General features: G+C 54.9%; 2 protein-coding genes and 1 long non-coding RNA gene across 5 annotated transcripts in view; 1 reads left to right on the top strand and 2 right to left on the bottom strand.

The window, feature by feature from the left end:
- The window catches only part of RNF216 (ring finger protein 216), an 80,088-nt gene extending 70,748 nt beyond the window's left edge, over nt 1-9,340 (top strand). For all 3 annotated transcript variants that reach the window (XM_071760953.1, XM_071760954.1, XM_071760955.1), the window contains 2 exons: nt 5,336-5,405; nt 5,862-9,340. In XM_071760953.1, coding sequence (XP_071617054.1) covers nt 5,336-5,405; nt 5,862-6,181 — 390 coding nt within the window. In that variant the 3' untranslated portion in view covers nt 6,182-9,340. The remainder of the gene's footprint in view (nt 1-5,335; nt 5,406-5,861) is intronic.
- On the bottom strand, nt 1,745-5,503 carry LOC139804124 (uncharacterized). The gene is made up of 3 exons (XR_011729279.1): nt 5,235-5,503; nt 4,409-4,800; nt 1,745-3,395 (listed from the first exon to the last, which is right to left on the bottom strand). It is a non-coding gene; the product is annotated as an uncharacterized lncRNA (long non-coding RNA).
- A 1,623-nt stretch (nt 9,341-10,963) lies between the features above and the next one.
- On the bottom strand, nt 10,964-22,299 carry FSCN1 (fascin actin-bundling protein 1). The gene is made up of 5 exons (XM_071760626.1): nt 21,438-22,299; nt 14,601-14,757; nt 13,993-14,114; nt 13,601-13,768; nt 10,964-13,499 (listed from the first exon to the last, which is right to left on the bottom strand). Exons 1-5 carry the CDS (start codon nt 22,258-22,260, stop codon nt 13,297-13,299), a joined length of 1,473 nt encoding a protein of 490 aa, XP_071616727.1. The 5' UTR covers nt 22,261-22,299; the 3' UTR covers nt 10,964-13,296.
- Nucleotides 22,300-23,020: the final 721 nt, after the last annotated feature.

The following is a 23,020-nucleotide window of genomic DNA, read 5'->3' as shown; positions in this document are numbered from 1 at the left end:
CTGACTGGTTTGGTACACCAGGTTCTGCTCTTGTGGATGTATTATTTTTCATTTAATACTTGTCTTTGGACTAGCAATAATTTTGCATAGTGGCTTTTGGGGGCTTTAAAGTTTAAAGATGTGTGCAGTAAACTCTGAAAGCACCCCCAAAGGCCTCTCATTAAAGTTCAAAGCAGAAAACTGATCATTATAAGGTGTCTGCAATTACCCCTCCTCCTGGCCTTACAAACAGCTGATGTTAAGCTAAGGCTGTGTAAAACTTCAAATGCATTAAGGAAATGCATGAAGCACAGAGCATTGCCTTCAGGATTTGGAAGGGAAGGGAAAGAAGCCCTGAATTTGTTTGGTTTTTTGTTGTTTGGGTTTTTTTTATATCATGCTATAAAACCCCTTCCCAGTAAGCATACGGTTACTCCCTGTTATTGACAGGAAGCCACGGGGATGGAATTGCCTGGTGCTAAAAGAACTCTGCATTTCTGAAACACCAACCATGTGCCTTCCCCCCTCATCCTGGCCCCCCTATTCCTGCAGCATTGGGGCTGATGCTCTGTCCCAGTTCCAAGCCAGTTTTTCCCTCCTGCTTCCTGCTGCAGGGAGCAAGACTCCAGAGACAGCCGATGCCTGGTCTTGCTCAGGCTCTCTGCAGCTGATCTGGGAATGATTTGAAACAAAAAGCCTCCATCGTGGAAAAAAAAAAAAAAAAAAAAAAAAAAAAAAAAATCATTTCCAGTTGATTAGGAACGGCTGCGGCCACACGTGTGTGGAGGAAAAAAAAAAAAAAAAAAAAAAAGCAGTAAAAAAAAGAAAACCCAAACCCAAAAACCAGAAAGGGGGAGGCAGTGGTGGGCGAAGGCACTTTTGTAAAGACAGGGGAGGGGTTGCACAGAGCAGAAATAGTTCCCAGGTCTCTTGTTTTCCCTCTTTCAGGAGGCAGCAGCCGCTTTCCCGTGACACTTAATAATTAAAGATAACGAGAAGAGCAGCAGATAAAAGCAGAGCTTTCAGAAGCTCCATGGATGCCACTTTTGTTCTGGGTTTTATTTGGGGGGGAGGGGGGGAGGTTGTCTCTGCGTGACTGGTGGAGCTTTTATCTCCTTTGCCTGCTGTATTTTCCCGTTCCCGATGGGCTGTTTGTTTCTCTGTGCCCGGGTGGATGCTGGAAGTGGCTTTGCTGGCCCAGCATTGTTGCCAGCAGCCTCCCTGCCATCAGAAGGTGCCTCTCTTAGCAACCCAGCCCCAATCCCTGCTTCATCCAGCCCCAAATCCCAGCCAGCTTTGCCTCTGTGATTGGCTCGGTGCTCCCACATTCCCTGGGTTCAATGGGAGAGGGCTGAAAAGGCTTCTCCATGCCGAGATCCTTTGGCAGGGGGTGGGGGATTGCAGGGGCTGGCTCTGAGCCTGGCCAGGAACAGGCATTTTTTTGGTTTGGCTCCAGGACTGGTTCTTGGAAAAAGCATCCTGCTTTTGGGTTTGGGGGCAAAGCTCAGTTCCATTTGACCACTTAAAAATGGTTAACAACCGTGTTTGCTTTCTGCAGCGTTTGCAGCTCAAAAGGGTGAATGCATCTCCTGGCATTTTTCTCTTGGCCACCTCCCTTCTCCCGTGATGCAGTGGAGCATGGGGAAGGGCTGTGCTTTAGCATTGCCATAGAATTTTCTCTCTCAGGAGCAGAGCCAAGTTACATCCTTGCTCAAACAACATGAGGGGCTGGCCAGGGCTCTGAGACCCCCCCAGGGTTTGGGGGTTTCTTTTTTTCCTTTTTTTTTTGTTTTTTTTTTTTTTTTTTGCTGGAGGCAAAGCAGCTGACAGGAAGATGACTGATAACTTGACAAGATAAATCCCTTCAATCCACAGAGCCTGTGAACAGGCTGTTAAAATCATAATGTAATCCTTTATTAAGGGACTTGAACCCGCTCAGGAAAATGGACACAAGAGGCTTTTGAAATTGTACTGCAGCCTCCACCCCATGTGATGTTAAATGGGTTCTCACCACAACAGCCACCCCTAAGTGCACTAATGAAAGCTTAATTTTTGGTGTGGATGCTTTACCCCTAGGTGAATCTGTCATCTCTCTGCAATTATCTGTGGAATAAAAGAAAAATAAAACAAGCCTTTGCTTCTCAAAAAGTTAGCAGGGCTTTGCAAAAATCACTACTGTGCATCATATTTGGAGAACCAAGATTTGCTTTTTAGTTCTGACCTGTGCAAAATGCAATGGCCAGAACATTGTGGCATCAGCTTGTTTTTATTCACAAATATCCGGAGATGATTTTGCTGTGCACATATCATTATTTTTTTGTTTGTTTGTTTTTTCCATCTGGGAAGTGGATCTTGCCTAAGTGCTGCAGGTATTGAACTGTTCTGGCTATTCATCTCTTGCCAAATTCAACGTCAGCTTCTTCAACAGGAAGGTGCATGTTGTGTAGCCTGGTTCTGTTCTTTCTCTGTGAGTGGATACCAGTTTTTCAGAGATCCTGGTGCAAAAATAATTCTAAGCCAAGGGCTTGCTATGTGGCATTAAGCAGAAATACTTCTTAACCTTCCAGCAGGAGAGGCCACTTATCAGCAGAGCAGGAGGAAAGCTGAGAAATTCAGTTCTTGGGGCTGTGGTTTGTTATCTCTCTGCTGTGATTTGCAGTCACAGAAAAACTCAAACTCCTCCTCCTCCTCTAGGGCTGTTCTTGGTGAGGTTTTTACACTCCTCTGGAAAACCAAAAGGTGATGGGCTTGAGTTGGGACCTCTGGCTGTTGCATGTGATGTGTTTTACGTTGTCCCTATGAGATGGATGTCACTGGGGAGACCTGGCAGATGGGGTTTGGTGTCAAACCTTCCCCCCCCCCTTCCCCCCTGGTGCTCTGGGAGCTGCAGTAATTGAACTCAGCATCATCACCTTGGGTGTGTGTGCAGCTGGCTCGACAGCCCTGGGGACAGATGGCTTTGTCGATCTGTCATTAGCCTGGAGGTCAGCTGCAGTTTACACTTTTGGGGGGGGTCGAGTAGCCCTGGCTGCAGGAGGAGCTTGGAAAGTTGTGTTGTTGATGTGTCCCATTCCCCAGGCTTCAGCAGGACTGAGGGACATCAAGCCCTGGGCTTGTCAGAGCTGCAGCATCCTAGGTAATGGCAGCAGTGGTGGTGGTGGCTGGGAAGCACTGTCAGGGGGTTTATCACAGACTTAGAGTAAAGTAAAAAGCTTTTTTTTAACTTAGAAGTGATTCCTGCATGTTTCTAGGCTTTAAGGTAAGAGGAGATAGGGTGATTTTGTTCACTTGAACTTAAAATGTGTTCTTTATTTGTCATGTAACTAAAAAACCTTCAGGAGCATCTTTTCCAGTCAGCAGCAGTAAGATGAGGGAGGTGTCTATCTCCATTTCCCAACAGCACTGCAAAAAGTATTCTGGGAAAAAAAAAAAAAAAATTGAAATCTTGAATTTTGGGACTGCCCTTTGCTCAGGCAGCCAGTAAAGGAGCAGAGGATGTTTGGTTGTGGAGCATTCCCAGGTTGCTTTCCAGCCAGGGAACGTGGCAATCTGATACTTTGGAGGTAATTAGAAGTTCTGTGTAGGCTCAGAAGAGCCATTCTTCAGTTTTTATGGAGATAGATAGGCTGTAATTAACAGTCCATGGAAGCAGCCTGCTTGGGAAAAAAGAAAAAAAAAGCAGCATGTCTTGGAAAGTCTTAATTTTAACCATTGGCTGAGAATAATAAAAGGGAGGGAAGTATTGAGTTTGGTGGCTTTCTGCAAATTAAGATAACTTCAGTCTCCCTGGGAAACCATATCTGGTGGTGGAAGGAGGGGACATTTTAGCAAGCTGCCCAGGAATTGCTGCTAGACATCTGCAGGACTGTGAGATTGGAACTGGGAAGCTGGCTGGATGTAAAATCATTTCATCACAGCTGCACGCATGAAGCATATTTCAGGCTTAGTCTGAGAGCCTTCTTCAAAAAAAAAAAAAAAGGGTATCTTCCACAGTAAGAGCGTTCAGGAAGAAATTTATGGGGTTTGGCAGTACTGGGATTAGGAGGAATAAAACAAAACAGTCTTTTGTGGGGTATCTGGGGCTTGGGGTTGCCCTCCTGCTCCACCACTGGTGTGGATGAGCTGCTGAAGCAATCCAGATGCTCCTTTGCAGGCTGGCAGACCTGGAGTGGCTGATGCCTGATGCAGGTGTTGTGTGGCCCCCAAGAACCTCCTGTTCTTGGAGTCCATCTAGAGTACCCTGTCCAAGAGGCTTAACTATTTGTGTTTGTTTTTGGAAAGTTCCAGGCAGTGTTTCATCCCGAGGAGCATGAAACAGCCTGAGATGCAGCCCAGCAGAGGCAGGGAGGACCTCAGCTGCTGTCACTGCACATCTGGCCAGCAGAAGCATCTGCTGCCTGGCACTGGGAGGGAGTTGTTGTCTCTTTACCTGCTGCATGCTGTGGTGCAGTGGAGAAACTCCTTTCTCCCAGCCCAGCTGGGACTGGGCAGCTGATGCCAAGGTGTGGATCCGGGTGATGCTCTGGTTTCAGGACAGCATTAGTGTGGCCTTGGGTAAAGCCTGAGAGCTGCCTGGACCTCCTCCTCTTGGTGCCTGTGCCTGCTTCAGGCAGCCTTCTCCTAGCTCAGGAGTTGCACAGTCCTCCAGGAGTTTGTCCATCCTGCTCCCTTGGTAAAGCTCTGTAGATATCTGCAGCCCACCTGTGTGGTTTGGTCTCAGTGCTCCTCTTTTGGCTTGAATGAGAGGCAGAAGGATGCTTTCAATTTCTGGCTTATCCTTGTGTTCTTGTTGAGCAGTGGGTCTCAATATTCATGCCTAACCTCGAGATAGACATAAAAGAAACATATTGCAATTTATATGCTCCTCAGAGTTACAGATAAGATCTAAATGGCCTGGCCACAGCACCATTTAGCTACTAGAGCCAGGATTTCAGTTGTGTTAATTCCAGCTGTTGGGCCAAAACCTCTAGGAGTGCCAGCATAATGTAAATATTTAATAGACTATTGCCATTTAAAAGATTAACAGCTCTCCAGTAACTCTTCAGAGGGGCAGAGCTGGGTTGCAGCTCTCTGGTTTCCATCAAGTCAATGAATTTTAGCACTGATCTCTCTGGTAAGCTGATCTAAGCTCCTTAGTTGTACTCCACCAAGTAGGCTTGGCTCTGGGAGAGGTGCTTGTCCTGCCCCCCCCCCGTTGCTTTGCCTTTGACTGAACCTGGGTCAACCCCAAGTGAGGACAATTCAGCCAAATTTACCTTTTGGTTCCTGTGCTGGAAGGAAAAGCAGCACTGAGGGGACAGATTGCTGCTGCAGCAGGAATGACCCCACTGACTCTTGGTACCCATGTGATTTCTAGGAAGATGATGAGAAGATAATCCAGGAGATTCAGAAAGAGGCTGAAAAAGAGCAAAGGAAGAAAAATGGAGGTAAGTGACAGTCTGTACCTGGGCTTTGAGATCAGACTGGGGACAACAGGGGAGCACTGTGCTCTCAGCACCTGATCTCTGGATCTTCAGTGAGGTTTGTGTCCAAATCTCACTTGATGCTGGGCATTGTGGATGCACAGACCTGCCTCTTCTCCACTTGGCAAAGTAGCTGAAGGGCAGCAGAACCTCTGGGCTCAGTGGCAGCAGGGACAGGGACATGTAAGGAGCTGCCTCACCTTTCTGCAAAAATTCTCCCTTCGTGGTGTGGTATTGATGGAAGGAGCCTACCTGGAAAGCTGGTGCTGTGCTCCATGGTGCCTGGAGCCTGGCAGGGGGGAGTGGTGCTGAAGGGACGTGCTGAGGATGGAAGATGCAGACTGCAAATGTGAGACCATGGACCAAGCTGAGCGAGTTGTCACTTGTGGGATGACCTCTGCTTTTCTCTCCTCCCTGCAGAGAACAGCTTCAAGCGGATCGGCCCTCCTGCTGAAAAGCCCATGGAGAAAATCCAGAGAATTGAAGTCATCCCCAGACCTGTTCCTCAGAACCTCCATCAGCCCCAGATACCCCCTTACCCCTTTGTGCACCCCCCCTTCCCCCTCCCTCCCGTCCGTCCCATGTACAACAACCTCCCCCTCAACATCGGCCCCATCCCAGCTCCCTACGTCCCCCCCTTACCCAACATGAGGGTAAACTATGATTTCCCCCAGATCAATGTCCAGCTGGAGCACAACTTGCCTATGCACTTTGGCCCTCAGCCTCGACACCGGTTCTGACCCGCTCCAAACAGCACCTGGCACGGAGCCACTGAAGGGCGAAGCCACCCTGGTCATGTTCCCTCCTCCCCCCCCCTTCTTGCTCCAGACCCTCTTGGTTTTTTTCCATCTGCTCTTTGTGTCCCCACCCTGCACCCCTCTCTAGGACTTCTCTGGCCCTTTGCAATCAGACATTTCAACTTGGGCTGCAACAGGGCTTGGTGCTGCATTTCCAGGGCTCTCTCTCCCTGTGTTGGGCGTCCAGATTTTTTGATTTGCCAAAGCCTGTTCAGGCAGCTGTTGGGAGGGAAAATGAGACTTGGTGGAGTGCAGAGATGCAGCCCTTCCTCGGGGACTTTCCAAAAATCCTACCTTCCTTCTGGCCAGAGCAGCTGCTGCACAGTCAAGTGAGTCCTGGGGGGGAAGGGAGGAGAGACTTGGCAGATGAGCAAGACTTTCAGGAACAGGGTAGCTGGAGTTGGCTGCCCCAGCTTTCTGCCTGCTGAGAGGCACAAAGCTGGGGTTCCCATGTCCTTCAGCATCCCTGCAAGCTGCTAGTGCCTCCCAGCAGAAATAAACTGTTCAAAAACCAACTAAATGTAGCATTTTTAGCATTTCTTGCTCTGCAAGTAGAGTGAGGGGATGCAGCAGCCATCTAGTTTGTGAGAGCTTGGTAGGGAGCTCAGAGCCATGTTCTGACTCAGGACTTCAACAAGTAGCAGATTTGTGCACCCTGAACTTGGGTTGAACTGAACTTTACTCCCTCTGAAGGGCTCAGCTTTTTTCCCCCAACAGTGGGTGCCTCTCAGCTTCCAAAACGTGGCCTTTGCTTTGCTGTTCCCACCTGCCAGCCCAAATCTCTCCCTGCTTCTGGCAGCAGTCCTTGAAACACCTGGTTAGAAGCACCTGGAGCCTAAGCTGCACCATTGCAAAAATTTTGGGGGCAGATCCCAGGCAGTGGTGTGTGCTGTGGCAAAGAAATTTAGGAACTCTCCCTGTGGTTGTGCCTGCAGGCAGTGGTGAGCTGGGAGCCCCCTTAGCTGAGCCCCCCATAACCATGGAGGCAGCTGCAGGGAGCTTGGCTGCATCCAGGCTCCAGCAAATGTGTGTTTCAGCTTCCTTGGCTTCAGAAAAGTGTTTGAAAAGGCAAAAGTGAGTATCACTGGGCTTAGGAAGTTGCCAGGGTTTTAGGAAAAGCAAAACTTCCTGGTGAGAAGCTGGGGGTGCAACCGCTGAGCTGCGGGAGGAGCCTTGGCACAAAGCCCTTTTTTCCCTGCAGCCCTTGGCTGTCCAGGCCCCCCCTCTCCTTTAGAAAAAAAAAATGGTTGAATTAAGGGGGGAAAAAAAACTTTTCCAGCATTGCTGGGCCAGCTTTGAGCAGAGTCCTGCAGTGCTGCCATTCCCTGGGTGGTTTGGTCTGGGCTGCATCCTGCTTTATCCTGCTGGGTGCACTTCCCCTCCTGGTGTTCTTCCCCCCCCTGTATCTGAGCATCCAAATGTCTCTTGGTTTTATTTGCTTTTTCAGGTAAAACTCCCTCCTCCTCTTCCTCCTGGCTTTGCACAACCCTTGCTTGCAGCTCTTCGTAGCCGGAGTCTCCTTGGGTGAGCGATGGGCACGGGGCTGTGGGTGGAATGCTCTTGGAGAAGAGGCAGTTTCTACCCATGGTCTGAGACAACACCTGGGGACTGTTGTCCCCAGGAGGGTCTCCCAGAGAGGACTTCAGTGCCTTTTGGAGCTGGGTCAGCAATTTCTCCACTCTGGGGCCTTGCCTCTGGGTTGAAGGTGGCCCCAGGAGTGCTCTGTTCCAGCTCCTCAGCACCGTGGTCTCTCTTAGCATTAGTTACCAAATGGTGTCCCCTTGCTGCTGTCACCTTTTTATTTTAATTTATTTTTTGAAGTAGTCTGGAGCTTGGCAATTGCTGCAGCAGCCAGGAGCAGTGTGTCCCACTGGATTTGGGGAGTAAAGAGAAAGTGGACCCAGGTCAGGACAAAGGCGAGTGGCTTCCCCTTAGAGAAAAGGAATCCTGAGGGGTTGGTAACTCTGATCTTGTGGGCTCCAGGGCTGGCTCTGGTGAGCCCTCCAGGCTTTCAGAAACATGTGCCTTTCCCTGGCAGGGGCAGGGGGGTTGTGGTTGTCCTCCAGCACCCACCTGTGCAAGGAGGGGATGAGGAGCCAGGGCTCAGCTCAGCTGCAGAACTGGTGGCTCAAACAGCAAAGCAAACGTGGCATGGGCTCTTCCAGAGGGCTGTGGAGCTGTCTGGCAGGGAGCCCCCAAAAACTGAGGGTCTGATCCCATCTTTTGGTGCACATCTAGAGATTTGTGAGCATCAAGAACTGATCCTTGGCAGAGGGAAGTGCAGAGATGGAGCGAGGGGGATGGAGTAGCATGAGGCAGAGGCTGTGAGGGGAGGATGGTCCTTGTTCCATCTTCATGGTTGGGATGTGAGTGTTTTCTCCTGCCCTGGCATAGTGATCGTGGTCTAGGGGAGACAGAACCTCTGTCCCTATGTCTCCTGCAAAAGAACAGACTAATAATTTGTGTCTGAGAGGAGAATCAGTGATTGCTCTGAGATGGGGAGGTGCTCTGCACCCAGCAGTTTCTCTCTACAGTTTCTCTCTTTGAAGGAAACATCCATTTCACCAAACATTACTCCAAAGTGTGTGGCTTCTCCTCCCCTCTAACCCAAGAGCCCTCCAGCTGTGGTTTCTGACAGACCTGCCTGGGATCTGGGCCCCAGCTCCTGCATCCTCTTCTCCCTCCTGCCCCACAGTGCTCGGAACCATTTGTCCCTGACAGGTGACAAAGGAGGTGGCTGCACCCAGACTCATCCCCTACCAGGTACTTCTGATGGTTAATTGCAGTGTCCCATTTTACTTGCCTTAAAGGTGGAGAGAGAAACTTAGTATTTGCACTTAGCAAAACATTATATTAAAAGAAAGAAACCCTGTAAAGATGTGCATGTTCTGCAACTTTGTATAACAATAGCTGAAAATAATAGGTGGTTTATTAAAAAAAGAAAAAGGAGAAAAAAAATTTAAAAAAAAAAAGCCAAACCCCAACAAAAAATATTTTTCTTTACCTTCTGGTAGTTAAAACCCTTCAAATACTCTGTGTGTACAAAGTTTCCTGTATTATATTGTAATTTGAATTTTTTTGTAAATAAATTTGTGCACTCTGGCTTTGACCTCTGTGCTTCTGTTACAGCCAACACCTTCTCCTGCCCCCCTGACTGCGATGCTGGGGTTCAGGACAGGCAGGAGCAGGCAGGGCTGTCCTGCCAGATCTCTGTTGAAAACTCTGCAAGTTGCAAGGCAAAACCCGTTTGACCCCCCTGGAAAATCTTAATACATTCCACGTGCTGCCAAGGGAAAACTGGGTGGGATAGAAAATGGTTTCCAGTCACTCCTTTAAATGGAAACCAGGATGTGGGGGGAAGAGGCTGGGGGGGACCTTTCCCCCCCCTTGCAGGAGGGATGGTAAATACAGAATCCAGCCTTAAAAACAAAAGGAAGGGGAAGGGGGCCATGGGCAGGGTCCTTTCTGCCTTGTCCCCAGGTCTGAGGTGTCACAGCCAGGTCTGGGATGTCCTGGGTGTGTGTCCCAGCAGGGTTTGCTGCTGCACACAGGGATGTTGCTGGGGGATCCAGGGTGAGCCTCTGGCAATCAGAGCTGCTCAGGGTTTCCTGCACAGGCTTCATTTTGCCCTGTTTATAGTAAGGAATGGACATGGACATCCTTCCTTCCTTCCTTCCTTCCTTTAACCCTTGATACTGTGCTTAAACCCCGGTCTGAAGTTGAAGGTCCCTCCTGGCAGTGTTCTCCTGCCTGGGATGTGCTGGGGGCAGGGGGGGGGGGTGTGCAGCCCTTTTTTTCCCCAGATTTGCTTCTAACAAACCAGGTTTAGATTTTTAAAAGCCAACCAGGAGCCTGGTGGTGACCTGCAGAGGCCAAGCTGGGCTGTGGGAGATGGAGAGCAGCAAAGGGTGGAGCAAGCATGTGCTGTGCCTTAGGTGTAGCCAAAACTGAGTTTAACCCCAGCATCAAATCTGGGGGAGTTGGTTGAGTTTTGGGGCTGGTTGCAGCTTCAGGAGGGTTGAGGACACATCCCAGCTCCTCCATCCAGATGCTTTGCTTTGACCTGGGGCTTCCCACCTCCTGGCCTCCCCCCTTTCTCCCTAGCACCAAGGAGGGGACTTTGTGTTGACCCAAACCAGCACCCCATGGCTCTCCCCTCTGGGTGGGTGCCCCCCCCTCGGGGCTGTTGCTCTGGGAGGGGGGAAGTAGCTGAGCCAAGGGGAGAAAAAGCAGCTTTGCTCTTTTGCAGCACTGCTGGGCTCAGGGATGTGGCTTCACCCCTGGCTGCAAGGGCAGGAGGTGATGGTTTGGAGGAGATAGAGGTTTGGAGGAGGTGGTTTGGAGGAGATGGAGGTTTGGAAGAGGTGGTTTGGAGGAGATGGAGGTTTGGAAGAGGTGGTGGATTGGCGGTGATTTGCAGGAGATGGAGGTTTGGAGGAGGAGGTGGTTTGGAGGAGGGATGTTTGCCTGGTGCATCTCCCTATCCTGTACATAGCTCTCCCATCCTTGAAGGAGCTCAGTGGCTCAGCACCTCAAGAAATGACCCAGCCTCCAGCCAACTTGGGCTTTAAGCCTTTTTGACAGAAATGAGCCTGTTGGTCACCATCCCCTCAATCTTGGTGAAGCAATTTGGTTGCCAAAGGCTCCACCACCCCCACTGCCTCTCCTGGAAAGGCTGTTGCAGCCCCTCAACAGACCCAACACACCACTGCTTGGATCCAAATGTGGGTTTTTATTCTTTTATTCATCTTTTCTCCATTTGAAGCTATTTTCTTTTAAGTTATACAAATGGCACTTACAAAAAAATAATTAAAAAAAAAAAAAACCAAAACGAACCGACGACACCAAAAAAAAAAAAGAAAAAATAAGACAACAAAAAAAATGAACAAACCCAAAACCTAAATTTTCAGAGTGAGATGCTTTTTCAGAGAGTCACAACACCCGATAAGGAGGAGACAGGAGAGATGTTGACCTAGAGTCAAGACAGAAGGAGCCAGAGCAGGAGTTACATGGATCGGACTGCGACGGGGGACAGGGAGGAGGTGACGTGGGGTTGGGAATTGGGGAGGGAGAGAGGGGGTTTGAAGGCCAGCGAGAAGTGTGTGCCAAGTCACAGGGTCACTTAGGGCTTCATCAAGACACTCGGGTCCTTTGAGGGCCAGGGTGGTCCCCGGGCAGCCCCTGGATGTGAGCGCAGAGCAGAGGTAGAGCCCGGCCGGGATCCCCTGTGCCAGCGAGGGACCCCAGCCCGGAGTTGTCCCTTTGGCAGGGGACAGGTCACTTGCTCTCCCAGCTGAGAATTTAGCACCAAGCTCCTCCGGAGGGAGGGGTGTCCCCCGGTGTGGCTTTAAGGCTGAGGAGCCCCTCCTGCAGTAGGGACCGGCCCTGTTTTGGCAGCGATGCTGCGAGCACCCTTGGCATGGGGTGGGCTGGGGAGGGGGGGACACAAGTGCTGCCTCCCCAGCAAGAGGGGGGGGGGAAGGCTCCTTGGTGTTTTTGCAGGGAGCAAATACCAACCCTGGGAATGCCCTAAGGGATACAGTGCCTTTCAACACCCTAATGAACACATCAGCATCACCCATTACAGTGTTACACTCTAATGCAGACCTAGTACAGACAACAACTGGTGACACAGTGCCATGGAGAGCGTATATAAATAGAGCCTAACAAAAATACTGGTTTGGTCTTTTTCTTTTTTTTTTTTTTTTTTTTTTTTTTTGTTTTTTTTTTTTTTTTTTTTTTCTTTTTTTTGTTTTTTTCTTTTCCAGTAGGGTTGTGATGGCACAAGGTGTGGGACCTGGAGCTGCCCTCCTGAGGGGACCCCACGGGAAGGGGTGCTGCCTAATTCAGCATCAGGTACTCAGTGGCCCCCTCACCATTCCAGTATTTTATGAGAAAGAAAGAAAAAAAACCTTAAAAAAAAAAAGCTTAAAAAAAAAAAAATTACAAAACCCCAACAGGTACTGAGCAAATATCACTGTGCAAAGTTTGCTAAGGAACTTTTCTATTCTGTAAACCAAAAATCTGCAGGTTATGCTTCCAGCCACCACCCAGGGGGGGGTTGCATCAGCCAGCCAGGCTCCTGCAGGGACCAAAGCCCACTGGGGAGGGAGGGTTGGATGAAGCCCCCTGCCCACCACAGTCTTGTTCTCTGTCCCCCCCCTCTCCATCCCTTCCCAGGCACAGCCACAGGACCAGCCTCAGGGCAAGCATCGGCTGGGCTGGCCCCACCTCCGGGCTCTACGGTGCTCCAGAAGCACAAGGAGAGGCAGAGGGACACAAGGAGATGAAAAGCTGAAGTTTTCCAGATGGGATCACCCTCAAAAATAATTTCCAGGTTATGTGAGGAGGGGGTCAGCTGGCTGGCCCTTCCACGGGGACACATGCCAGTGCCAGCCCTGTCCCCAGGGGATGCTGTGATATGTAAGGTCACCTCTTCTGGCTCAGCTGGGGGTGAATCCTGCCCTGAAAGCCAGGAGCAGAGAGAAGCTGCCAGAGGGAGCTGGGAGAAGCCCCTCAGCATCACTCTGCCCCTGGCTGGAGGGGGATGGGACGGGATGGGTGCTCCAGGGGACACTGGTGGCTGTCACAGTCCGAGGTGACACCAGTGCTGATATGGCAGAAGTGAGCACAGAGGTGATCCTAATTCCCTTTTTTAAGTCGAGGAGGGGAAAATAAACTACCTAAGGTGATGCTGGGGGCTGGGAGCAGAGGGTATGGCAGTTTCCAAGCCCAGCAAACCCGGAGGGAGGGGAAAGGCGGGGGGGGGGGGGAAGGGGGGGGTGAGATAGAGCCAGACCCCTCTACAAAGCTATAGCCAGGCTGTCCCATCACTTTTCCAGTTCTTACAGGGATTTATGGAGACCCATCCACCTGCCCCAAAACACACCGGCTCTACGGCGGGGGGAAAGGGGGAAAAGGGCAAGCGGGTCTGAAAAAATCTTTTTACAGAGAGAAGAAACAAAACCTGAAAGAGGAATAAAAAGGAGGGAGGAAGGGAAAATAAAAAGTTGGCAACGGGGGGGGGGGGGAGGGGGGAGACCGCTAAAGTGCATTAATTAATATTCCCAGAGGGTGGAGGCGTCGATGGTGTCAGCGGAGGCCTTGAGGACCCCGGCGTGGTCCCCCTTCAGGTATTTGCCATTGATTTTGATGGCCACTTTGTTGTAGTCGCAGAACTCAAAAAAGAAGTCCACGGGGGTGTCACTGCTGCTGGTGACGGACGACTCGCTCCCCACCATCCAGTACTTCCCAGTGGCATCTGCGGGCAGAGGGAGAAGGGACAAGGTGGCCCCGTAAGCCACCTGCGGGGATGGGATCCCAGTGTCCAACCCCAGCCCAAACCAAGCCCCGGGGACTCACCCTTGATGTTGTAGGCTCCGTCGTTGAATTCCAGCTGGAAGACGTCGTAGGAGGAGCGGTTGGAATCCAAGTTGCCGGTGACTTTCCGGCACCCGATGAAGCCGTGCTCCCCACGCAGGACAATGATGGGCCTGTTGATCAGCTTCATCACAAAATGCTCCGTCTCACCTGCACCAGAGAGCACCATGAGAGCAGCCTGGAAAAGGGGGGGGCATTGGGGTACAGAACCCAGCCCCAAATCTCTCCCCCATCCCGCAGCACCCGGAGTGGTGCAAGAACAACTTTGTGGCCGCATCCCTGAGCGTCACTTGGAAGAAGGGAGGGATTATCCGTCCCCTGGGATAATAATTCATCCCAGGGGGTGGGGGTCCTTCGCTCAGGGGGTCCCTTACCTGCTGTCTCCATGGAGGCTGCCAGCTGCCCGTTCTTCTTGGCTGTCACGTACTTGCCGTTGGCAGCTCTCAGGGTGATGCGTTTGTCACACCACTCGATGTCAAAATAGCAGCTCGGGTTCCTGTGGGGCGGGGGGGGGGGGGGGTGGTGGTCAAGGGAGGGGTGGACTAGATGGGGACCCCCACCTGTACCACCCTGATGGCTCAGAAAGGAGCAGGGCTGGATCGGGAGACCCGGATTCCATCTGTTTTTTGCAGGATGAGCCACGCCGTGGTGGCCGTCCCAATGGGAAGCCCTTGCCCCGCGGGCAGGAGGCAGGCAGCCAAATGGAGTTTTGGGGTTTCTGCCTGGCTCTCAGCTGGGGTTGAACTGCAGGGTACAACATTTCAACAGCCCCAGCCAGCCAGGAAGGATGATGTGGCCTGAGGGACTTCCTGAGCATTGTGTGTGGCAAGCCCCAACCCAGTCCCGGCTCTCTGGGGAATTTGGCTGGAAAGCGATTTGGGATCAGCACCTAGGCTGGAAAATCCCCCTTGGATTCCCCTGGGAGAGACAGACAGAGGGGTACCCAAAGCCCAGGCATGGCCCCAAGCCCCTGGGGACTCACTTTGTGGAGGCAGTGGACTGGATGCCCCCGTTGGAGGTGAGAGTCCAGTACTTCCCAGTGTAGGTCCTGAAGGCACATTTCTTGGTGTCCTTGTTGATCTCCAGCTGGTAGGTCTCCTGGTCACCCTCCTCATCCTGGTTGGCTGAGAGGTCCATCCCTGCAGGGCAGAGGGAGATGGAAGTTGGCAGAGGGGGACACACCAGAGAGGACCCCAAGGCACCTCCATCAGGTTTGGGTGCCAGGAGACCCAACCGAGCAGTCTTCCTGCTCCCCTGGGTGAGCTCTGGTGACTCCTGAAGCCCTTGCACCCATCTTCCCCTGGCATTTTTGGGTTCAAATCCAGGTTTTCATTTGGCTGCTCAAGACCAGAGATGAAGTTTGCACTGAGCTGAGGCAGCCACCAGCTTCAGCTCAGGACTCTCCATCACAATTAAGCACCAAGCAAAGACCAGCTTAGATATTTCACAGGGAAAAGAGATGTAGGAGGTTTTTTTTCCCTAGAGGTGACAGCCAGGTTGTTCAACCCATTAGCAGAGGCTGCTGCACCACCACCTATGAATCCCCACTTCCTGGCATGTTTAAAGACCGTGGCACCATTTTTCATCCATAAATTGTCTCAGCCTCTTGTGGCAGTGAGGCTTGCAGGGAGAAGTGGCTTGGAAAAGCCCTGAGCCACCCAAGACCTTCCCTGGCTCCCCAAAAAACCAGCACCAGCCTGTCCCCTGGTGCTGCCAGGCAGGGTGACATGTCCTTGCCCCAAAGGGACATGGCTGTGGCCACAACCTGGCAGCTGATGGCCATCCCCATCCTCAGCACCAACCTTGGAGATGGATGCAGCAGTCCCTGGGCTACTGGCCACAACCCTGGGGCCACCACCAGCCCCCCCTGGGCCACATGCACATCCACCCACAGGCACTGAGCCCAAGCGAACCTGCTCAGTCAGGGCTAGAGGAGCCAAAGCCTCCCCAGAGCTCTCCAGCTGGGTGGATTCCTGCCTGGAAATGTTTCTGGGATGCAAGTCCTGAGCTCTAAGCCTGGAGCCAAAGCTGAGGGGCTGTGCTGGTTTTTGGGGAGGGTGGGGGGCAGGGGGCTGTCAGCACTCAGAGCAGCACCCACGTCCCTCCTCTGCTTCCTGGGTGCTACAGGATCAAATCCAACCACACACAATCCTGGTCCTGGAAAGGGTGAAAAGTGTGTGTGTGTGTGCAACCTATCTGCCTTTTCCTGGAGCCAAGAACCTGCTTGTGAGGGTGGCAACGTGTTCAGCCCCTGTCCCCTCCCCAGTGTGTTGCCTCCCAGTATGTCAGCCGCTGGGATTTCCAGTATGGTGGCACAGGGTCACTGGGAGGGTGTCAGGGACACCCTCAGCCTTGGTGGCTTCTGCACCAGCAGCACCCAGGAGCCAGCCAGGGAGGAACCATCCACATCCACACCCCAGCTATGGGCCTTGGAGATGGAGATGCCTTGGAAATGGAGATGCAACCCCAGAGCTGGGGCAGATGCAGTTCCCTGGTGTCTCTCAGCATCTCCCACCAGGCATCCACATCACCCAGTGGGCCCCCAGGGAGCAGCCTCTCTCTTGCTTTGCATGTCAGTCTCCCACCTTGCCCAAAGGGATTAGGCTTGGCAGGCTTTGCTGTGTTGGCTGTAATCTTATCTCCTAGGACTGCCTCTTCACAGCAGCCCCTTTCCCACCAGGGCATCCTCCAGCACCTTCTGCAGCTCCTGATGGACCCGTGGCCACCTCTGCACTTTGGTCCCCAGAGAATTTGGGGCAGCTCAGGGCAGGGGGGCTTTAGGGTGCTCCATGGCCACCACCAGCCAAATCCTTGGCTTTATGTGGTTGTCCCACTGCCTCCCAGGGCTGAGCCAGCAGTTGGAGGAAACATTTGGTTTTGATTTTGCACCCCTGCCAGGAAAGCGACGCAGCAGCTGGAGAGCTGGGGCAGAGCTGGGGAGGGGGCAGAGGGGCTCTGGCCTCAGAGCTGCTGCACTTTGGGCTGGGGGCTGAATTGGGGGCAGTGGTCCCTCCTCAGCAGGTTTTTTAGGTGCCCCACAGGCAGCGTGCAGGCCACGGGGTGACCCTGGGGGGATGGTTCCGAGTGGAAAGAGATGGGCTGGAGGTGGGACAGGGAGTGCCAGGAGCCGCCCAACACCATCCCCCTCCAACCCCCCCACCAAAAAACCCCACCGACCCCGAGCAGCTGCCCACCCTCCCCCCACCCTGCTTCCCTCGGGGCCTGGCAGCAGGAGGGGCTCTCACCGCCCCCTCCCCCCCAAAAAAAGCGGCGCTGGGTTGGGTTACACCGACTCAGCAGAAAGGAATGCAATTAGGGCAGAAGGAAGCTTCAAAGAGCTGGAACCCAGCTGGAGCGGGAGGTCTGGGGGCTCCGAGGACCTCTTGGAGGGTCCAAAAGCGATGTCCTCATGGTGCAGGACAGATGCTGTCCCCCGGCCACCCCCCAAACCCCCCCCATTTGCAGCCCGGGGCTGTGAGGAGCCGGCGGCTCCCGCAGCGCTGCAATCAGGAGTTAATTACAGCTCTCGGTACATTTACAGTCTAGAGCTTGTCTGACCTTGACGAAGTTGCTAATTACAGCTGGAGGCGGGAGGAGGGAGGGCAGAGGTGTGCCCGCACACACCCCACCCCACCCCACCCCCAAAAAAAAAAATAATAAATAAAAAAAAAAAAATTCCCCGTGTGTGGTGTGTGATGTTCTCCACCCCCACCTCAAGGCAGGTTTGCTCCAGGGATCTCGGGACACCGCAGAGGTGGAAGCTGAGGGCCTGAGGCATCTGGCCCCACAGGGATTCCTAATAGACCCCCTGCCAAAAAAAAAAAAACCCAAACCCCTGGGCTGGAGGTCCCCAGAAAGGAGAGCTGAGGGAGGGTGCTGGGGCAGGAAAGGGCTTCCCAGCTCCTCAGCTGCTGAGGTTTCCAACCCCTCAGGTCAGTAGGATCCGTGTCCCAGCCCTCAGTGCTCTCCAGGCTGGGACAGCAGATGCACACGGAGGCCCTCGCCTTCCCCATGGCCACCCAGGAGCCCCCACACACCTTCCTGCACCTCCCAAAGTGACAAAGCTTCTCCAGGAGGTCACTGTGGCCATGTCAGCCTCCATGCCACGAGGGGCCACAGAGTATTTATGGCACGTAGAAGACTTTCCCTCTCCATTACACAGATGCAGAAGGTGCCACTGTGGAATGAGCCCCAGTGGGACCTGCTCCGTGGAGAAGACCAAGTTCCTGGCAGCTGGTGGGATGAGCCACCCCCCATGGCCAGACCCATGGGGAGCAGAACCCCCCCCATCAGGAGCTGCCTGCACACAGGCTCTGCTCACTGAGACCTGGTGGGTGCCCAGCACCCAGAGCAGGCAGGGAGGTGCCTCACTCCCATCCTCCAACTCCCCAGAGGCCAAGAGGCTCCTTTCAAAAAAATAAGATTGAAAACCCAATTCCAGCTCCCTTGGAGGGAGCACCAGAAGCTTTTTCAAAGCCCCTGAGCACTGGGAGGTGTTGGGTCAGGATTTTGGGTCCCTGAGTCCCAGCATCACAGGAGATGCTGTGCCCAGCTCTGCCCACACAGGTCAGGCAGGCTGTCACCCTCCTAACACGTGCCCCAAAACTCATCTTGTCCCCTCCCTGCCCTTCTGACGGGCTCACATTGCATCCATACATAAACCCAAGCATCCTTTTGTCTAAAAACAGCAGCCAGAGAGTGCCCAGCTCCTCTGCTGGGGGGCAGCTCTGAAAGGAGGTCCTGGGTAGGGGTAAAACACGACTTTCCTGCAAAACCCTTCCTCCTCTCCTTCCCTGTGAGTTTCCTCTGGCTACCTGGTAACCTCCAAGTGCCAACATGTCACTTGGCATCTCTGGATGTGTCACCAGGGCTGTGTCACCCCACCGAGATGAACAGGGGAGAAAAGGGGGGGAAATTGTCGGTGACTGCAGCCAGCACCGACCCACCCCATGCTGGGGGGAGGTTTTGACCCTGGAGCCGAGCTCCCATCACCTCATTGCTCTCACACCCCCCTCTCCGGACCCCTCCTCCCGAAATGCCTGACTCCTCAGCCATCCCACCCTCTCCCCCAGGGGGTGGGGGAGGCAGGCAGCTCACCTCGCCTAAGGGGGGTGAGGGGGGTGCTGGCAGAGGCCCAACACGAGCAGGGAGGAGGCCAGGGCTCTGCCCTGGGGACCCTGGTGCCCACAAAGGGCCCTTTGTTGCTTTCAGCTGGGGTGAGAATGGAGCCATTGAGGAGGGGAGGAGGCTGCGTCCTGCTGGCAGCTCACACCCCACACACCCCCCCTGCCCCGCCTCCGCTGAACGGGGTGATGGGGGCTCTCACGGAGCCTGGGGACCCCCCGGGGACCCCCGTCCTTCCGCGGCTGGAGGCAGGGGAGAGGTGCCAGGGCCACCTCCATCCCCAGCGCTGGTGCAGAGGAGGGAGGGCTGGCACCCACCTCGTGTGTGTCCCCCCAGGCACTGCTGGCAACGCGGTCCCTGGTACTCTGTGAGCAGGGAACGGTGACTCCGGCCGTCCCAGGGACAGGGAGGAGGAGGCTCCGAGCCAGGAGCTGACTCGGCACTTGTGGGCCAGCGCTGTCCCGAGGTTGGACCGGCTCCAGCTCCCAGCCAGGGGAGCCACACAAGCCCATCCCCATTCCTCCCATGGGATGGGGGGGAAGGGAGGGTTTAGAAGCTGCTGACACCCCCGTTCCCTCCTCAGTTCCACGCGGGGAACAAGCTGCCCTTTCCCACCAGGCTCCCTCCCCCATCCCGCATCCCCCATCCCGCACATCTGCCAGCAGCACAGCCGCTCTTATCAGCCTGGGGGTGGAAAGGGGAGGGCTGCAGCCGCCTCCTCCGACGCCTGCTCCTCGGCTGCCTTCTCCACAACCTTGGGACAAGGCGATTTCCCGATGGGAGAAAAGAGAACGAACCCTGGAGAGCGGCATCTCGCTCCCTTTGCTGCCGGGCAGGATAAACCGGGTGGAAATTTTTCCAGCCAAAACGGACACGAAGTGAGGATGTCCAAGCTCCAGAGCACTCTATTTTGCTCAGAAAGGGGCCGGGCACAGCCCAGACCCCCCTGTTGCTGGGGAGATTTGCGAGCCCGCTCCCTCCCCCCCTTTCCCACCTCCTTCTATCCATCTCGGCTCACACAAAGCCGTCGGGGTCGGCCAAGCAAAGCTCCCCCCCCTGCCGTGGGGTGCCCCCCATCCCGCACATCTCCCCCCCACACACATCTGGTTTTCCCATCTCTGGTGACAAAGGGCTGCAGCAGCCCTTCCCCCACGGCTCTGCGGCAGCCTGCCGCCATCCTCCCGCCACCGCCATCCTCCTCCCCAAACCCCACCGCACAGCTTTGCAGCTTTTTTTTTTTTTTTTTGGTCTTTGCTCATTTTTTGTTTGGTTAGTTTTGGGCTTTTAAGGGTTGTTTTTGTTGGTTTGTTTTTTTGTTGTTTTTTTTTTTTAAAGGTTGCTTAGCAGGGCAGGATTTTCTCTTAGCAAGGAGAAAGGCAGCGAGCTCCCTGCTAGGAACTTGCCCTGGGGGGTTAAGCTGAAGCCTTGAAATATAAACACACACACAAAAAAAAAAAAAAAAAAAAGAAAAAAAATTCCCCGGTGTTGCCCCTCCGGGCAGAGCTGCAGCCAGACATGCCCGCACCCAACCCGCACCCGGCCTGACCTGGCACCCCGCGATGTGCCCCGGGGCCCCCAGGCAGCCCCGCACCCCCAGCATAGCCCAGTGGGGACCGCCGGTATCCCCCCAGGCTGGAAGGGGGAGGATGTGAAGGGGATGCTGGAAGGCGGGGGGGTGGCTGTGTGCCCGGGGAGCTGTGCCATGTGTGGCCACGAGGCTGGCAGCGCGGTGGCCTCTGATGGCCGGAGGGGACAGGGATGGGTGGCACAGAGGAACAGTGGCCTTTGTGAGGACGGATGTAGGTCATGGCGGGTATTTTGGTGAAGACATTTCTGTAACCCTGCCAAAGCCGGGAGGGGGGAGAGCCGATGGCACCCACCTCCCACCCACCCAACGAGGAGCACAGCCCCATGGGGGGCGGGAATGCAGCCCCCCACCCCCCCAGGGCCCACGGCTCAGAGATGCTGAGGGAAGGGGGAGGTTGGTGGAGGCTTTGTTGGGTGAACAATGAGCTCGGCAGGTAGGAAGGCGAGGGGTGGCTGCCCTGCCTCCTTCAGGGCAAGGGAAAACCCCACAAGATTCCCGCCCCACTCCAGGCCCATCATTGCACCCTAAGGCAGGCCCCTCACCATTCCTCCCCCATCCTGGGCACCCTGTGGAGGTGATGGTGCAGGGATGGGGGTGCTGGAAGGATGCACACACACAACCCCCCCGTACCCAGAGCGTGCGATGCTGCAGGGATGCAGGAGGGGGAAGGGAGAGAGATGTGGGAGGGGTGAAGGGAGAAGATGGTGGAGGGGTTGTAGGAGGGACGGCGGGCAGCCATGCTGGGGGCATCCAGGGGGGTGCCGTGGGTTGATGGTTGACTTCTGGGGAGAGATGCAGTGACGAGTGTGTGAGAAGGGGTTCCAGTGTGTGTGTGGGGGGGGAGACCCTAAATAGGTGACTGAGGGAAAGAGGGGGGTTGCTGCTGCAGGGGATGCTGGAGGGACGTGTGGGGCTGGTGGGGGTGCAGCACTGCAGAGGGGAACAGCGAGGGGGTGCAATTCTGGAGGGATGCAGAGGAGCTGATGCCAGAGGGATGCAAGGGGGGGCAGCTCGGGGCGGGCGATGCCCGAGAGAATCACGGACACACCCCGGGACCGCGACACCCCAGGGGCAGCCGAAATGTTTGTGTGTCCCATCCCCTCATACCTTGCCGGGTGGAGACGTTCCTGTCATTGCCGGCTCGAAGCACAACCTGAGGGCAGCTCTGCTCGAGGGCGAAGAGCTCATCCTTGCCCACCTTGGCATTCTTGCCCACCTTGAGGGTGCCGCTGGGTCCCGAGGGGGCGAGGTAGCGACCCTCCCCGTCGCGAAAGGCCACCTTCCCGCAGCGAAACTCGAGGGTGAAGGCGGTGCCGGGCTCGGCGTCGGGGACCAGGCGGCCGTCGGAGCGGAGCAGGCGGTGGTCGCAGCTCTGCAGGCTGTACCGCTGGTCCACGAAGAGGAGGGTGATGAGGGCATCGACGCCCCACGGCACGTCGCGGTCCACGGCCAGCTCGTCGCGGCGAGGCCCCAGGTGGGCGTAACGCTTACGGGCCAGGCTGTAGAGGTTGGCCTGGGGATGCATGGCCAGGTGGACGCTCCATTTCTCGGTAGCCGAGACGGCGGGGGCGAAGCAGGAGAGCCGGTCCTCGGTGCCCCCGAAGAAGCGGCGATGGGGCTCGGACTGCAGCGACCAGCGCCCGTCGCCGTGAGCCACCACCAAGAAGCGACAGTCGGGACCCGGCTCCTCGCTATCGCAGCTCACCCGGCCGTCCTTATCGGCTGCCAGGTAGCGGCCCAGGTGGCTTTTGAGCAGCACGGCGCTGGAGTCCTCCCCGTCCTGCTCCAGCGTCCAGATCTGCTTCTTCTTCATGCTGGCGGCCGAGGCGTTCACCTTGAAGCCGAACGCCTCTGCCGTCAGGTACTTGTTGCTGCAGTTGATCAGCCCGAACTGGATCTGCACCGGTTCCGCCGTCCCGTTCGCCGTCATCCTCCTCCTCCTGCCGCTGCCGCCGCCGACCGCCGCGGCCGCCCCGACGCCGCCTTTATATGGGCGCCGCCTCAGCACCGCCCCCCAGCCCCCCCACACTCCTCCTATCCCCCCCAACACACACGTCGGGGCCGCTCCCCCCCCCCATCTCCGCCGCGACCCTCGCCCTCCCTCTCCTGCCGGCGGCTCCCCCGCAGCGCTGCGGGACCCCCGCGAATTGCAGGGACCCCCAGCACTGCGGGACTCCGTTGCGAGACCCCTTGGCATGGCAACACCTGTTCTTGCATTGCAACAGTTCCCCTTGGATTGCAGGACCCCCACCTCACGTCGCGGGACCCCCACTTGATTACAAGGCCACTCCACGCATAGGAAGAGCCCCCTTGAACTGCGGGGCACCCCCAGACTGTGAAACCCCACCACAAGGCAAGACCCCTTCCCTTGCAAAGCCACCCTACACACACTGCCAGAGCCCCTCTGCACTTCAAGAAGCCCCCATGCTCTAAGACCCCTCTCCTGCAATGCAAGACCCCCCTCACTCCCCTCTGGACTGCAAAAAAATCTCTCAGCATTGCAAGACTCCTCCATGCATTGCAAGACCCCCCCTTCAATCACAGGACACCTCCTTCATTGCAGACATCCCCCCACACTGCAGGGCAAGATCAGGACCCCTCCCCACAATGCGACCAACCCCTTGAACTGACAATCTGCCTCTTTCTGCAGTCTAAGACCCCATCCCACTGCAAGACCCCATCCCACTGCA

This window comes from Heliangelus exortis, chromosome 17 (genome assembly GCF_036169615.1).
Source record: "Heliangelus exortis chromosome 17, bHelExo1.hap1, whole genome shotgun sequence".
NCBI lineage: Eukaryota > Metazoa > Chordata > Aves > Apodiformes > Trochilidae > Heliangelus > Heliangelus exortis.
This window is presented reverse-complemented; position numbering and strand designations above follow the sequence as displayed.

Bases quoted from the DNA above. Each gene is read 5' to 3' on its own strand.
- FSCN1 (XM_071760626.1), bottom strand. From the start codon at position 22,260: ATGACGGCGAACGGGACGGCGGAACCGGTGCAGATCCAGTTCGGGCTG. The intron at 14,758-21,437 runs GTATGAGGGGAT...TCTGCCCTGCAG, and splicing joins GAACGTCTCCACCCGGCAAG to GGATGGACCTCTCAGCCAAC. The intron at 13,769-13,992 runs GTAAGGGACCCC...TCTCTGGTGCAG, and splicing joins AGCCTCCATGGAGACAGCAG to GTGAGACGGAGCATTTTGTG.